Here is a 14,536-nt window from a genome sequence, read left to right on the forward strand (position 1 = left end):
AGCAGGGTATAAAAATGCTCTAAACAAGTAACACCTGGCCAGTCGGGGTTACCTTCCTCTGCAGTCCGTCTATCTCACACTCAAACTGCTCCCGCTCATCCTTAGTCTGGTTCTGTGTCTCCCCTAGGAGGGACTCCAGTTCCTCATTCCTCTCCACCAGGTCCTCGTGTTCCCGCTCCAACTTCTGGAGCTTGTGGAGGAGCTGTGAGTTTTGGCATTCCACGCCTTCAATGGCTTGGCGGCACCTACGTCAAAGTGAAACACATTAGCAGGAGGCCCCTGAAGCAGCTGGTACAGTTTAAGTTAAAGATTTGAAATTACAGTGGTACCTCAGGTTAAGTACTTAATTTGTTCTGGAGGTCCGTACTTAACCTGAAACTGTTCTTAACCTGAAGCACCACTTTAGCTAATGGGGCCTCCTGCTCCTGCCGCGCCGCCGGAGCACGATTTCTGTTCTCATCCTGAAGCAAAGTTCTTAACCTGAAGCACTATTTCTGGGTTAGCAGAGTCCGTAACCTGAAGCGTATGTAACCCGAGGTACCACTGTAATGTTGCTACCTGATGTAACCTGAGATTCTACCAGTATCCGCTGTGTGAATGGACCAAAGCATAAATTCACAAAATGTAGTTTGCGGAAGCAAGGATTGTGGGCAATGAAACAACAGCATCAAAGAAAGCAGCACATTTACATAATTTAAGTGGTCACAGAATCACAGAATTGGAAAGGACCACAAGGATCATCTAGTTCAACCTCCTGCAAAGCAGGAATCTTTTGCCCAATGTGAGGCTCGAACTCACAACCCTGAGATTAAGAGTCTCATGATCTACCAACTGAGACTTGGTGGAAATCATTTGCTTTTTAACATTTGCTTAGCTTATTCACCTCTGATGAAGGGCCTTGTTATGTTCAGATTCTGAGGCAGCTTCGTCCAAAAAGCTTGTTTCTTCTTCAGCTTTCAGCTTTCCATTTTTATCCTGTGATCCAAGAAAATTTAGGAGCATAGTAAACTACCTTCTATCCAGACAGACCACGGGTCCATCTAGCTCAGCTTGGCCACCAGCAGCTCTCCAGGTTTTTAGGCAGGAATCTTTTCCAGCCCATCTTGATATGACCTCCTGCATGCAAGGTGGAGCCCTAACTACATTGTCCCATAGTTGCAAATCCTATTCAGCAAAGGTCCTCCTACAATGTTAATTAGAAGCTTCCTTCTCCAATTACTTTTGTTCATCACAGCTAATGAACAGGCTCTTTACTGGTCCTTAGTTAGCCAGTTCTGTTCTCTGCTTGAAGGTCCATGTTAATTACTGCTTTTTCTAATTTTTTGTCTATTCTTTCAGGTCTGTTTCCTACCCTCCATGAGAAATGGGGTTCCTCTACAAGTGTTGCCAGGGCTTGGGGTAAAGCACTCAAAACATATATTTAGAAGAGCATGATTCCACTTTAAATAGTCGTGGCTTCCCCCAAAGGATTCTGGGAGCTGTTGTTTGGTTAAGGGTGCTAAGAGTCATGAGGCGGCCCCTTAGTCCCCTCACAGAGCTACAATTCCCAGAGTTCCCTATGAAGTGGGATGGATTTTTAAGCCACTCTGGGAACCTTAGCTTTCGGAGGGGACTAGGGGTCTTCTAACAACTCTCAGCACCCTTAACAGACTATGGCTCCTTTGGGGGAAAAGCCATGACTGTTTAAAGTGGTGCTTTTAATATTTCTCTAACTGTATGGGGTGAATGTGGCTTAAGAGCTGGAAATAAGTGGTGGGTAGGGGAAGTGTTGAAGATTAGCCCCTTCAAATCACAACCTCCCCTCTACCACTTAAATCCGACCCTTATGTGGGGTGGGGTGAGAAGAAATAGACTGCCAGTATGGCATAGAGGATAGACAAGACTGGGACGATCCAGGTTCAAATCCCCTGTTGGGCCCAAAGCTCACTCAGGAAACATGGGCCAGTAACTCTCTCTCTCTCTCTGACTAACCTTCCTCACAGGGTTGTCATGAGGATAAAAGGGGGGAATCAATTTATGCCACTCTTAACCTTCTTGGAGAATGCAGGGGACACAAAAATAACAAACAAACATGCAAACAAACAAACAAATTTAAAATACCTGCAACAAGCAGCCTTCTTGTTCTTTAGTTTGGTCCGTCCTGGCTAATACATATCTTGGCTCTTCCTCAGTCACCTGATACTTGGGAACCTCCTCATCAAGCTTTTCAGCCTTAAATGCCAAAAAGAAAGAAAGAAAGAAAGACTTCCAATGGTTTTCATTCAGAAGAGAGAATTCACATCCAACCTCTGCTCTCCTGGGCCAGTTCACCCAGGTTAGAAAGACCCTCTCAGAGCAATTCCTCGCCTGATGAGGATTTCCCCCTCCAAAATGATCTTGCATAATCTAAAAACAGTTTTTCTCAGTTTCTCATTTTTCCATTCTTCAGTTCTCCACAATTCCACATATTTATGTGATTTTTTTAAAAAGTAAATTCTCATGAAAAAAGTACCAGAAGTTTGGTGTGTAATTCTCCTAATACACACATTTTTGCAAAGCAATCCCCCCTAATATAATGCATTTTGTATGTTCCCCCTCCCCAATATATGCACTTAGATGCAAACTTTACCCTAGTACTGTATAAGTATTTTTGTACACATTACTTGGCTGGAAAGCTGCATTATAAAATTCAGAGACGTCTTAATTTCAGTTCGCCTCTAAATGCAAACTGATTCGGAATTCTCCCCTATCCCTCCTCAGCACTGAGAGGACCACCAAGCATGGGTAGTTGCAGTTAGCATTTTGGGTCGGCAGTGTAATAGGGTCAGCAACTTGGGCCATTGGCAACTGCCTGAGGATGCCAGCCCTTAGCGGCGAGCCTGTCTGAACAGATCAACACAACAGTTTAACAAAAAGCCAATCTGGTGCTCCAAAGGTTCACGTGCACAACAGAAGGCCTGCCCTGCTCAGGTAAGATGCAGCAACACTGGTGATGGATGAGTGACTCTTCGGCTCCACCACACACACCACACCGGCAACTATGGTCACTAGTACTCCAAACATTAGTGACCCAGACTGACCTGCTCCAAGAACATTTGTCTCTCCGAGTCGAGGAGCTGGACTCTGCTGCGTAGTGCCAGGATTTCTTGGTCCAATCGGATGTTCAGCTCCCTGGCCTTCTGTAGCTCTGACATTTCTAAAGGCAACCAGGGGCCATGACCAGCAGGTATCCAAGTAGACGCTGTTCTACATCTCAGAAATGGCACCGCTTTGCATTTTGTGACAGTGGCTCAGGCCACGATTGCCAAGTTTTGGAAGTCTTTTATCTCAACAAGCTGGAATATTGGTATTCCAAGGCATGGCATAAGGTAAAAGTGCCCAGGGGCCCAATTGCTTCTTTTCCATAGGGTCTAATCTTATTTTATATACAGATAGAGAGGCTCAGGAGCATCAGGTCCCACAGGACCATGCGACTGTCTTGGGTTTAGTGCAGTTCAAGGTTACTTTTTATCTTTTTTTCACATTAAAAAACATAATTGTTTTTTATGTTTTTGTTTTTTATTGTTTTTATGTTATGGAAGCTTTTGTAATTATAGATGACACATCCTTTCCCTCTTGGTATGTTTTACTACTGTATCCTCTACTTATTTGTTGGCAATGTGACAATTTTTTTTAAAAAACGGGGAAAACTTGTTGGTTATTACTAAAATTCAATTTAAAAAAATTGGGAAACAAGAAAAATTAATGACCTAGTTCTTTAGAGGAGGCACACAGCCCATTATGTTTCCTCCACCAAAATCCTCCTATTATCACAGCAGTGCAAATTCCTGGACACATGACCAGGATATTGTTACTGAGTTGTGTCATAGAAGTGCTTTTTCTGGGGGGGGGGGAGGGGACACAGGGAGATGCATTCCCCTAAACATTTTGTGAATCTTTGTACTTCTGTCCATTTACTTTTCCCAATTTGAACTACAAAATGGTGATTTTCATGAGTGAAAATGAGAGTACCCCTAAACATTTTTTTTTTTAAAGCACTGGTCATACCCACTGATCATGCTGGAAGAACCCTCTTCAGAGTTTAGCCTGGCACTCCCAAAGCAAAACATCACAGGGGAGCAGTCTGTGAGGCCAATCAGGGAGATCCAGGGCCCTCAGGGGAACTAGCAAGCCAGCCTACCCCACATGTCATAAGTAGCCCCTTCTCAGGCTGCATTCAGATGACACTTTATTCTGTCTTCTTGTCATTTCTTTACATGCTCAGTTTTCTGTTTTATTTGATCTTTCATCCAGCATAAAAACCACTTCTGGGAATTTAGTGGAAGTTTAATGCTCATCCACGTTAATTGTTTCCGGGAGGAAATATAGCTGTACCACTTCAGGCTACTGGTGGGGCTCAGTTGACTGGATGCTCTTTCTGCACAAAAAGGCTCCTTCTGCCTAGAAGACTAGACGATGGCTCTAGCCCAAGCTTTTCCCCTGGCATGTTTTCAAGTACAAGGAATAACTGGGGGTTGAAGGAACATCTAGTCATGCCTGTTCCTACAATGTGGAGTGGTGCAGCTCAGATGCTAGTTGACTGCCCCAGTGAAAATGTCGTCAGACTGGGATGTCGTCAGACTGGGACTGAGAAAATACATGAAGACACTGCTGGCAAGGCCAGGATTTGGCTGTTGCCCAGAAACATTGATAGCCAATGAGGGGGAACCAATGAGCTGCCTGGGCAGATGCAGCTATGATGGAACCGAGCAGGACAGCACAATTCTCTCTAATAACAAAATCAGCTGGTTGAGTGCCAATAGGATCATGCTCTTAAAAGCCACAAAGAAATAAGAGAGGTATGCCAGCATGCTTGTGGGGAATCCTAATGTTTGCAGAAGTACAAAAAAGAAAAGAAAGAAAAAAGAACAAGGATCTTAAGGAAAACCCTTGTGGGGGAGAGAAGGGGAAGCTAAGGGAGCAAACAAACCCTGAAATATTCTTCAAAATTTGTTCATTCACCCCATCCCCCCAAATTGTTAAGTGATTTTTAGGAAAAGAAAAGGAGATGAGGAATGGAATGGAGTATCCAGGTCGCGAGCATGCTGGGGCAGGAGTACTCCATGCTGCCTCTAGTATCAATTTCAGATGATGACTGTGACATTTTGTTGCAGTTCCCCCCACTTACATCTCTGAAAACCAAATGCAGAGAAGGCCTGTTGCCTTCATGCTCTGCTTGTTAAATGCTCTGCTTGTTAAACATCTCTTTAGCAACTGCTGCTAACAGGATGCTGAACCAGATCGTTCTTTGGTCCAATACAAATCATAATTATTCCTGCAAATGTGGTAAGCAAGTGATATAGGCAGCATGCAACTTACCACTGTCTTTCACCTTATTCGCCTCTTCTTTCAAGCTCTCTGCCATGGATGGAGCTGATTGAAAAATGGAGCAGTTTTTTGGGGGGTGGGGGGAGGAGAGTTATAGATTACTGCTGTCCCTATAATTAAACACATACACAGTAAGTACAAACAGTGTGATGGAACAGTGTTCTTCAACCTTGGGTTCCCAGGTGTTGGGACTACAAATCCCATGATCCTGGTCAGCATCTGGGGTCCCAAGGCTGAAGAACGCTGCTAGAAGAACTGTCCCAGAAATCTCTGATCAGAGGGGTCTGTGTGCTTTAGGCAATGCTTCTCTATTTACTAATTTTTTAAAATCCATTAATTTATATTTTAAATGGATGCGTGTGGGGCACCAATAAACAACATTAAAGCAATTGCTAGGGACTAGCCACATTCATCTATCGTTGCAAAAACAAGAAATAATATTGTTGTTAACCTATAATAACCCACAGTGATCTATTAAAAGTGAAAAAGGTTAGGGATAGCTGCTTTGTACCTAAAATAAATCAGGGATTCCATCTGATTTGTTTTGAAGAGGTAGAATAAATCCTTTACAACAGATTTCACAAATTATTAAAACACACAGGTCTTCTTAATACATCACCCAGAAGCCCAAGTTTAACCTAAAGAGCCTATCTGGATAAATTTCTAACCTTGAAAATGGAATGCCACAGAATAACATAAAATTCAAAATACTAAAAGCCATAGATACACAAACAAGTGTAAAAAAAGAAAACACCACTTGCAAATTGTAACAGATTTCTCACTGGCTCAATGCACTCGAGGGTCACCCAGAAAATGAATCCACCAGCAGCTCTGATGGGGATCTGGCGGCGCACTGCTGTTGGGAGGCTGAGGCACATTGTACAGAACATGCCCTCTGAGGCAAAAGCTGCCCTAAAAAGAAATTGATCAACCAAAGCAGAGCAGGAGGTTGGACTGTGCTGAGCAGAGCAGCCAGTCTGGGACCCACACTAACTGACAGTTCTATGGTGATTTTGCAACACTCTCTGCCTTAAGGGAAAAAGGAGTTTAGAGTGTCACATTCCCAACTTGTCAAGTCTTCGGGGGGGGGGGAGCCTCCTGTGTTTCACAAAACAGCTTCCACGTCTTTCTCCTGGAAAGTAGTTATTTTGGGGACAGAGGCTGTATATCTCTCTCCTTGAACTCAGTTTCCAGGTGAGAGTTCTTGACTGCCTTGAATGCAAGTTAGAAATCTGAGCTGGCACAGATACCAAAATGTGTGTCAGGCTGTGTCCATCCCCATTTCCTCTTGATGGAGATCACCTGGTCACAGTGGCCCACGCTCTGACAGCACCCAGATTAGACTCCTGTAATGTGTGCTACATGGGAAGTTGCCTTTGAAAACATCTCAAAAACTCTCTTGGATAAAATCAAACCAAACCATAAGTGCTACACCACTAGCTGTGGCTGGCTATATGGAGCACATATTGCCAGTCCTTAAACAGCAGTGCAAATTCTTGGACATGCAACCAGGCCATTGAGGGCAAATAAAGAGAATAGATCTGTAGGCCCCTTGGCCATTGCTAATATTTTTATATGTTAACATCATCTTAATGTATTCCTTTGTGTTTATATCTTATGTAAGATTGGGGGGGGGGGGGTTGACATAGTGTGCCATCTTCCGGAGAAGAAAAATGGATCACAGCCAAGGTCCGCCAAAAATGTTTGAGTTGTCAGTGGCTGCAAGCAGTTGGAACTCACCCAGTTTGCTCTGGTTTTCCTTCTGCATGGCCAATTCTTCTGTCAGCCTCTGGATCTCTGCCTGCGCCAACTGCAACCTGTGTGTGGCTTCCTCCAGGTGCTGCTCAGTGTGCCTAAGCAAGGCACTTTGTCTAGCCAGCTCTTCAGCATGAGACTAAAAGACAAAGTAAAATATTTAGAGGAAGGGCCCTGGCTGGGGATGGCCTCTCTGCATCCTAGCTGACAGAGCCTTCATTTTTAACAGATGGGCACAAGTGGGCAGAATTAAGGGCCAATGACATTGCTTCTCACTCAGGGATGGGAAGGTGGTTGTGGGTGGAGCAAAGCTTTCTTAAAACCGGTGGCTTCATCTTACAATAGCACACAGCCCTAGTACAGAGGTAGCAAATGTGGTGCCTTTCAGGATTACAGCTCCCATCAATTAAAACAAACAAACAAACAAAAATCTGTGGGCAAAATAGACCAATCTTCTCCTGACTTTGTACAGGACAGCTTCATAAATTCACATAGATCTTCATCCCATAGGGGACTTTCCATTTCATTCCCCAAGGTTTCTGTCAGTGCTGTATCTGGTCCTTCCACTACAACTTCTATAGACAACTTTTCCCAGGAATTATGTGATACCTTAAAAAAAATCCATGCATGGCTGTCTTTCAATTGACACCATGTTACCCTTGATGCGCCCAAGATACACTATGACGCTAAGCAGCATGAGCAGAAGTGAAAAAGGTTGGACCAATTTCTTCTCTTTATTACTTTATGCGTCATCTCTTTGGTGCACTGCATAGATTTCCGTTGCTCCTGAAGCTCATCTTCTAGTGTCCGCTGGATATGATCCAACTGATCCTTAGACAAAAAAGAAAAAGTAAGTAAGAAAGAAGAATTATTAAAAATACATAACTTCACCAAAATACTTCCCCTTGCATTTCTTCATAGTACTAATATAAATAACACGGAGAGTAAAAACAAACATAATGTTTTATAGGGTGAGCAGATGTTATCTGAAAACACCTTTTCTGCTCCTTGAATATACATACTTCTCCCCTATCAATCTGGAGGGAAATTAACTGGGAAATCTTATGTTTTCCTGTCTTAGTGAGACCTGGAAACAAAATGGACAATATATATTTTTTAAAGGAAAAAGCCAGCTGAGGTGGCTAGCACATTAAGAACATAGGAACAGCCTGCTGGATCAGGCCAACGGCCCATATAGTCCAGAATCTTGTTCTCACAGTGGCCAACCAGATGCCCCAGAGGGAAACCTGTAAGCAGGATTCGAGCACAAGAGCCCTCTCCCCTCCTGTGGCTTCCAGCAACAGGTATTCAGAAACATGGCTGCCTCCATCTATGAAGGGCAGAGCAGAGTCATTATGGCTAGTAGCCTTCAATAGTTCTCTCCTCCATGAGAGGTCACTGGTCTTCAGCTGCTGAGTCAGGACCCTGTGCTACAGGGTGGGGAGCTCGTGGGCCTCCAGATGTTGTTGGACTCCCGTTCCCATCGGCCTTGGCCAGCATGGCCAACAGAAGTTGTAGTCCTCGTCAGAAACCACTGCTAATCTACAACACATCACCCAGAGACCTACCAGTAGATTGCAACCTAGCTTTTGTCCACCGCTGGTGCAGACAATACTGAACAAGGCAGACCAATGGCATGACTCGGTATAAGGCAGCTCCCTATGATTCTAGGGCAGAAAATGCTGCCTCAGTAATCCTGGCCCCATATGGACACCATGGCATTTCTGTTTCCGATGCTACACTTGAATGAAGACTATACTATGACTCTTTCGCAAGTTGCTCTGGGAGTCTCTCAGGTCTTTAAGGCAGAATACAAAAGCATTCCAAATAAAGAAGGATGATGTACCTGAAGCTGAGCAGCGCAAAGGCTTTCCAAACAGCTGGGGGATTGCAGTTTTTGCTCCAGTGCATCTATCTTCTCCAGCAGGGTGCTTCTCTCAACCAGCAAATAAGCAACCTGTTCACTGGGGCTACTGTGGGCGATATCAAACAAGCCTTCCTGCTCCAACATTTCTTCCACTTCCTTCTGCTGAGATTCTGGTGGGGAAGAAATGCACACCTAAGCATCCTAAAAAAGGAACCAGCTTTCTTGGAAAGAGTTGCTGGGCTTCAAAACAAGGCCAGAGACAGGAAAGACCCACCTCCAAGATCCATAGCCAAAGAGGGGGCTGCCTCCACGCCTGCCCAGAGAGCTGAAGGCAATTCAGCTGCTGCTTTGTTGTATTCACTCATTCCACTTCCACCTCCAGAAAATAAGATTTGCAAGATTTTTGTCCCATTTAAAAACAAAACAAAACTCTGTTCTCCACACTTGTCTACCTCTATTCATAAAAAAATCACTATCAGAGCACTTTACAATAACCAAATACATATACAATAAAACCCACATAAAACCATAAAGGATAAAATCAAAGATCATCAACTGTCTGCAAAAACTTGGTGGCACAGAAAAGTTTTGAGCAGACATTTAAATGTTTAAACAGATGGCACTTGCTAAATCTTTATTGGAACAGCATTCCACAAGACTGGGCCAACAACCCTAAAGGCTCAGTTTTGTGTTACTGTCAGATGAGGCCTCCCAACTTGGGGAACAACCAATGATGCTCCTGCAGGTGATCTCCATGACTGAGCTGGGTTAAAAGGGTTCAAGAGGTATCCAAGTACCCTGTGCCTGAGTTGTTTAGGGATTTGCAAGTTAATACAAGGCCCTTGAACCCAGCATGGTAGTAAGTGGGCATTCAGTGTAGCTGTTTCAACAATGGGGTCACATGTTGTCGGACAACAGCTCCCATCAACAGTCTGGCTGCTGCGTTCTGCACCAGATGGACCTTCCGAATCAGGCCCAAGGGCAGCGCATTGCAGTAACCAAGCCTCATGGCTCCCAATGCATGGACTGCAGTGGTCAGGCTATCCCAGTCCAGGAACAGCCATAGCTGGCAAACCTGACAAAGATGTGGGATAAATCTAGGGTATCATTTGGCTACTGTCTCTAGTTGATCTCTGATTTTAAAATTTTAAGTCGTTTTATTGAATGGTTTTATGTATGATTTTTATGTATGTCTTTCTTCATGAAATATTTTTATAAACAAATAAATAATCCATGCAGCGTGATTCTAGCACAGCTATTTCTGCTCCCCTCTTGCTCCCTTTTTGGTTGTTACTGCCTATCCTCGGCCTTTTGTACACCCCCTTTATTAAACTGCAGTTTAAAATCAAAGGGGATAGTACAGAGTGGAAACTGCAGAGATGTTTTCGATTCCAAGAGCAAATGAAACCGGCAGCAGGGCCTCTGAGTGGAAACATGCAATTGATTTGGTCAGGGAGTACACAGTCTGGCTTTTGCTCTGTTTAAGCATGTGGAGCTCAGGGAGTGGATGGAGGAACAGTCGTGCCTAGGTCCCACAGCAATGATTCCTATGTACTTTCTGTTCACATAGAAACATAGGAAGAACCCTGCTGGACCAAAAAGAGCCCATCTAGTTCAGGATCCTGTTCTCACAGTGGCCAACTAAATGCCTGTGGGAAACAAGCCAACAGGATTTGAGCACAGAAACACTCTCCCCTCCTGCAGCTTCCAGCAACTGGTATTCAGAAGCATTGCTGCCTCCAGCTGTGGAGGCAAGTAGCCATCAATAGTCCCTCTTCTATTTGTCCAGTCCTCTGTGAAAGTCATTTAAGTTGGTGGCCATAACTGCCTCTTGCGGGAGCGAGTTTCATAGTTTAACTTTGCGCTGTGTGAAGAAGTCCTTTCTTCTATTTCATCTCAATCTCCCAACATTTAGCTGTGTTGGATGTCCACAAGTTCCAGTGTTATGAGAGAGGGTTTTGTTCACTTTTGTTCTGTAGGCAAAACCACTGCTGTTCTCCTCTCTAGATTCTTTCCTTCCTTCCATGTGATAAGCCCAAGCTAATCTGTTTTTTTTTATAATAATATTTTTTATTGCTTTTTTTCCCAAGGTCAGAATATGTCTTCAATAACACAGCAAAAGCGATTTTACAGAAAGAAAGAAGAAATTAAATAAAAGAAAATTCACTTTTCCGAATCTTTTTTCATAATCAACTGGACTTCCCCACATCTTCCATCCCCTGCTTTCTTTACAATAAAAATAAACAGCAAATTGATACCTTGTTTCATATGTTTTTGTGCTTTCATCTAATTATATACTCTAAAATTTGAACTTTTCACAATCATAACTTAATTTCCATCATTTTCATATTTCAATACTGAAGCATGTTTTTCCCAAAACTTAGCAAATTCTCAACATTCATATAACTTATAATGTTTTTGTAGATAGTCCTTAAATTTTTCCAGTCCTCTTCCACTGCCAAGCCCAAGCTAATCTGGATGGTTCAGACATCAATGTCACTGGACAGATTCTTTTGCATTCACTGGGCTCACTTTCCATAAAGATGGCACAGGTCTTGCTGATGACTGACTCTACTCTGCCAGCTGCCTCAGGCCAGTGGAGAGTAAGTCGTAGCTCTTCAGAAGTTGTTGGACTCCAGCTTCCATCAGCCTCACCAGCATAGCCAGTGGCCAAGGATGAAGGGAGCTGGATCCAGCAACAGTGAATGTTGGATCTTCTGCATGAAAAACAGATACTCTGCTGGCGAGTTTCAGCCTTTCCCCTTACTTTTTTCAGCGGCCCACTTAAGTGGTCAGCTTTCCTCAGTGGCTGACCAGATGCATTTGGGAAGCCAGGAGGACCTGAGTGCAACAGTGACTCTCCTCACCTGTGATCCCCAGCACACTGCCTTTGATTCCCTGCTTCCCCTTCCAGTTCTGGCAAGCACCAGCCACCAATGGTCACTTGGGAGGTGTGAAACCAGGGCACTGTGACTCTCATTGGGGAAATATGCTTTTGTTGGGAACCTTGTACTAAGAGGAGAAGAGAGTGCTGGGAACCAGGTTTCAAAGTTAAGATGTGATATGTGGCATGGGTTGAATCAAATGAGAGCTGGAATACCATTACTGGTTTTGAATATGCTGGTCTCTTCTACTTCCATCTCTTTGAGGATACATTGAAAAGGTGATGCCTGTTTTATCTTGCTGCTCTCTCATGTAACTTTTCTGTGCATTGGCAACTGAGATTTAAACTGCCGTAAGCTGCTTCAGGAGGCCAAGTTGGCTGCACAGCCAGGCACAAATACAATAAACGAGCAGGTCAATTTTAAAAAACACTTACAGTGGTGCCTCACAAGACAAAATTAATCCGTTCCGCGAGTCTCTTCGTCTAGCGTTTTTTTTGTTTTGCGAAGCAATCCTATTAGCGTCTTAGCAGATTAGCGCTATTAGCGGTTTAGCGGCTTAGCAGCTATTAAAGGCTTAGCAGCTAAAAGGCTATTAGTAGCTTAGCAGCTTAGAAAAAGGGGGGGAGCGAAAAAAAATCGCAACACTCGCAAGACGTTTTCGTCTTGCGAAGCAAGCCCATAGGGAAATTTGTCTTGCGAAGCAGCTCAAAAACGGAAAACCCTTTCGTCTAGCGGGTTTTCCGTCTTGCGAGGCATTCGTCTTGCGGGGCACCACTGTATTTGATTCTAAAACATCAGCAAAAACATCTACTCTGTGAACGCTTAAATTGCTCCATTCTTTTTCTTAGTTGGTTTGTGTGCAGGGCAATTTGGGCTTTGTGGTTTGGAGGTTGAGCACGCCCCGCCCCCCGCACTAAAGCTGTTGATCCATTATCACATAATGCATCGATCCACTCACTAAATGCATAGCACGGGTTAGGCAACAGCTGTGGAAGTAGCTTCTTCCTCAAGGTCAGCTCTCCGCTTGCGGCACTGTTGAGAACCACTGTGGGCAATGAGCAGAGGAAAGCAGCAAGAGCTCAATTCTGGTTTTGCAACTATACTCATGTGTATAGTTATTACTTTCCAACTCATGTTCAACCCTTTAACTTAACCACCTTATGTTCAACATTTATTTAACAGGACGAACTTAACAGGGTTTAACAGCTAAATGGTAAATATATTTAACAGGATTTAATAGGTTATCAATAGCTACTAGCTATCGATGGCTATACTCTGCCTCCACAGCTAGCAGCAGCGATGACTCTGAATACCAGTTGCTGGAAATCACAGGAGGGAGAGTCCTCTTGCGCTTGGATCCTGATTGCTGGTTTCCCACTGGGGCATCTGGTTGACTACTGTGAGAACAGGATGCTGGACTAGCTGGGCCATTACCTGAACCAACAAGCTCTTTTGTAATTAAATTAAAGCATACTTATTGCATCCACATTTACTGCCTGGTTTGTTTTATACTGATTCCAGTGCAACAAAGAAGGAGCCAATTTTTCCTTGAAGCCTCCACTGAATCAATCTCTCTCTTTTGTAGCTGTGTGTCAGAACCCAGATGTTTGCCCACTTCCTGTTTAGTCATTTTACAGAGAAAATATGTCTCCAAAAAGGGCCAAAGGAAAGCCATTCTGTAGTCCAGAAACATTTGGAGGGCCACAGAATTCTTTGCCCCAGTCCAAAGTCAGTATACCTCTAGATAACAGATGCCGAGGAGGGGAAAACTTCAGGAGAGGTTCTGGCCCTCAAGCTCTGTTTTAGGATAAAATACATTTGGAAATGTGTACACTGAGATAAAATGCAGGTCGTATTGAACTAAGCTGTACTCAGGATAGAATCACTGAAATCGCAGAAGTTAAGTCCATTGACTTATCTTATTTTTACGATAAAATGCATATTTAAGAACATATTTAAAACATGGATTTCTGTACAGACCACAGATTAATCCAGTAAGCACATCACAGACACCTGGACTGTGGTTCTCAGGGCTCCTGAGGTGAGCCATTTCATGAGTTCCCCCGGAACAGTCAACAGTCAAATAAGAGGTGCCCAGCACCTCTTATTTAGGGAAACTGGGGGTGGAAGTTATAAGAGGAAGAAAGTTACTTCATTGGGAGAGATGGGAAGCAGGGCTCATTCCATCAGCCAGCAGAAAGACCAATTCGATCTGGTGCCTCCTGCCTCTGAGCTGCTTCCATGCCAGCTGGCCATTATATTTATTATTTATTTGTAAAAATATTTATATACCACTGTATCATAAAAATGTGCCAAGCAGTTTACAATATAAAAACAGAAAACCAGACAATAAAGCAAATCTCAATAGACCATTGTAGTCTAGTTATCGTCTTCCAAAGCAACTACTCTATTCCGAACTTAAAAATGGAAAGCATAATGCTGGTGGTCAACAAAAGAGGTTTAAGTCTGCTTTTTCCCTCTTCCCTCCCTATCCCTTTCCCTTTGTGTATTGCGTATTGTGCTTTATACCTTGTAAGCCTGTGGTCAGGGACTGCCTTGTTTTAATTAGTTGTATTTAAGCCACTTGGGGAATGTTTCTGGCTGAAGAATGGGGTCCAAATGCTCTAAGTAGATAAAGTAATAAAAAGCAGGTTTCCAGTTTGATCAAGATCCTTGTGAGCAA

The 14,536-nt window shown here is 43.5% G+C and overlaps 1 protein-coding gene across 3 annotated transcripts in view; it reads right to left on the reverse strand.

Moving 5' to 3' along the window:
- Nucleotides 1–14,536, reverse strand: part of CCDC30 (coiled-coil domain containing 30) — a 46,496-nt gene that overhangs the window by 20,251 nt on the left and 11,709 nt on the right. For all 3 annotated transcript variants that reach the window (XM_082233277.1, XM_082233278.1, XM_082233276.1), the window contains exons 4-11: nucleotides 8,948–9,138; nucleotides 7,843–7,932; nucleotides 7,087–7,240; nucleotides 5,338–5,391; nucleotides 3,060–3,175; nucleotides 2,101–2,211; nucleotides 884–975; nucleotides 53–245 (exon numbers count right to left, since the gene is read on the reverse strand). In XM_082233277.1, the coding sequence (XP_082089403.1) occupies nucleotides 53–245; nucleotides 884–975; nucleotides 2,101–2,211; nucleotides 3,060–3,175; nucleotides 5,338–5,391; nucleotides 7,087–7,240; nucleotides 7,843–7,932; nucleotides 8,948–9,138 (1,001 nt within the window). The remainder of the gene's footprint in view (nucleotides 1–52; nucleotides 246–883; nucleotides 976–2,100; nucleotides 2,212–3,059; nucleotides 3,176–5,337; nucleotides 5,392–7,086; nucleotides 7,241–7,842; nucleotides 7,933–8,947; nucleotides 9,139–14,536) is intronic.

The sequence above is a fragment of the Podarcis vaucheri genome (genome assembly GCF_965113315.1).
Source record: "Podarcis vaucheri genome assembly, chromosome: 7".
Classification (NCBI taxonomy): Eukaryota; Metazoa; Chordata; class Lepidosauria; order Squamata; family Lacertidae; genus Podarcis; species Podarcis vaucheri.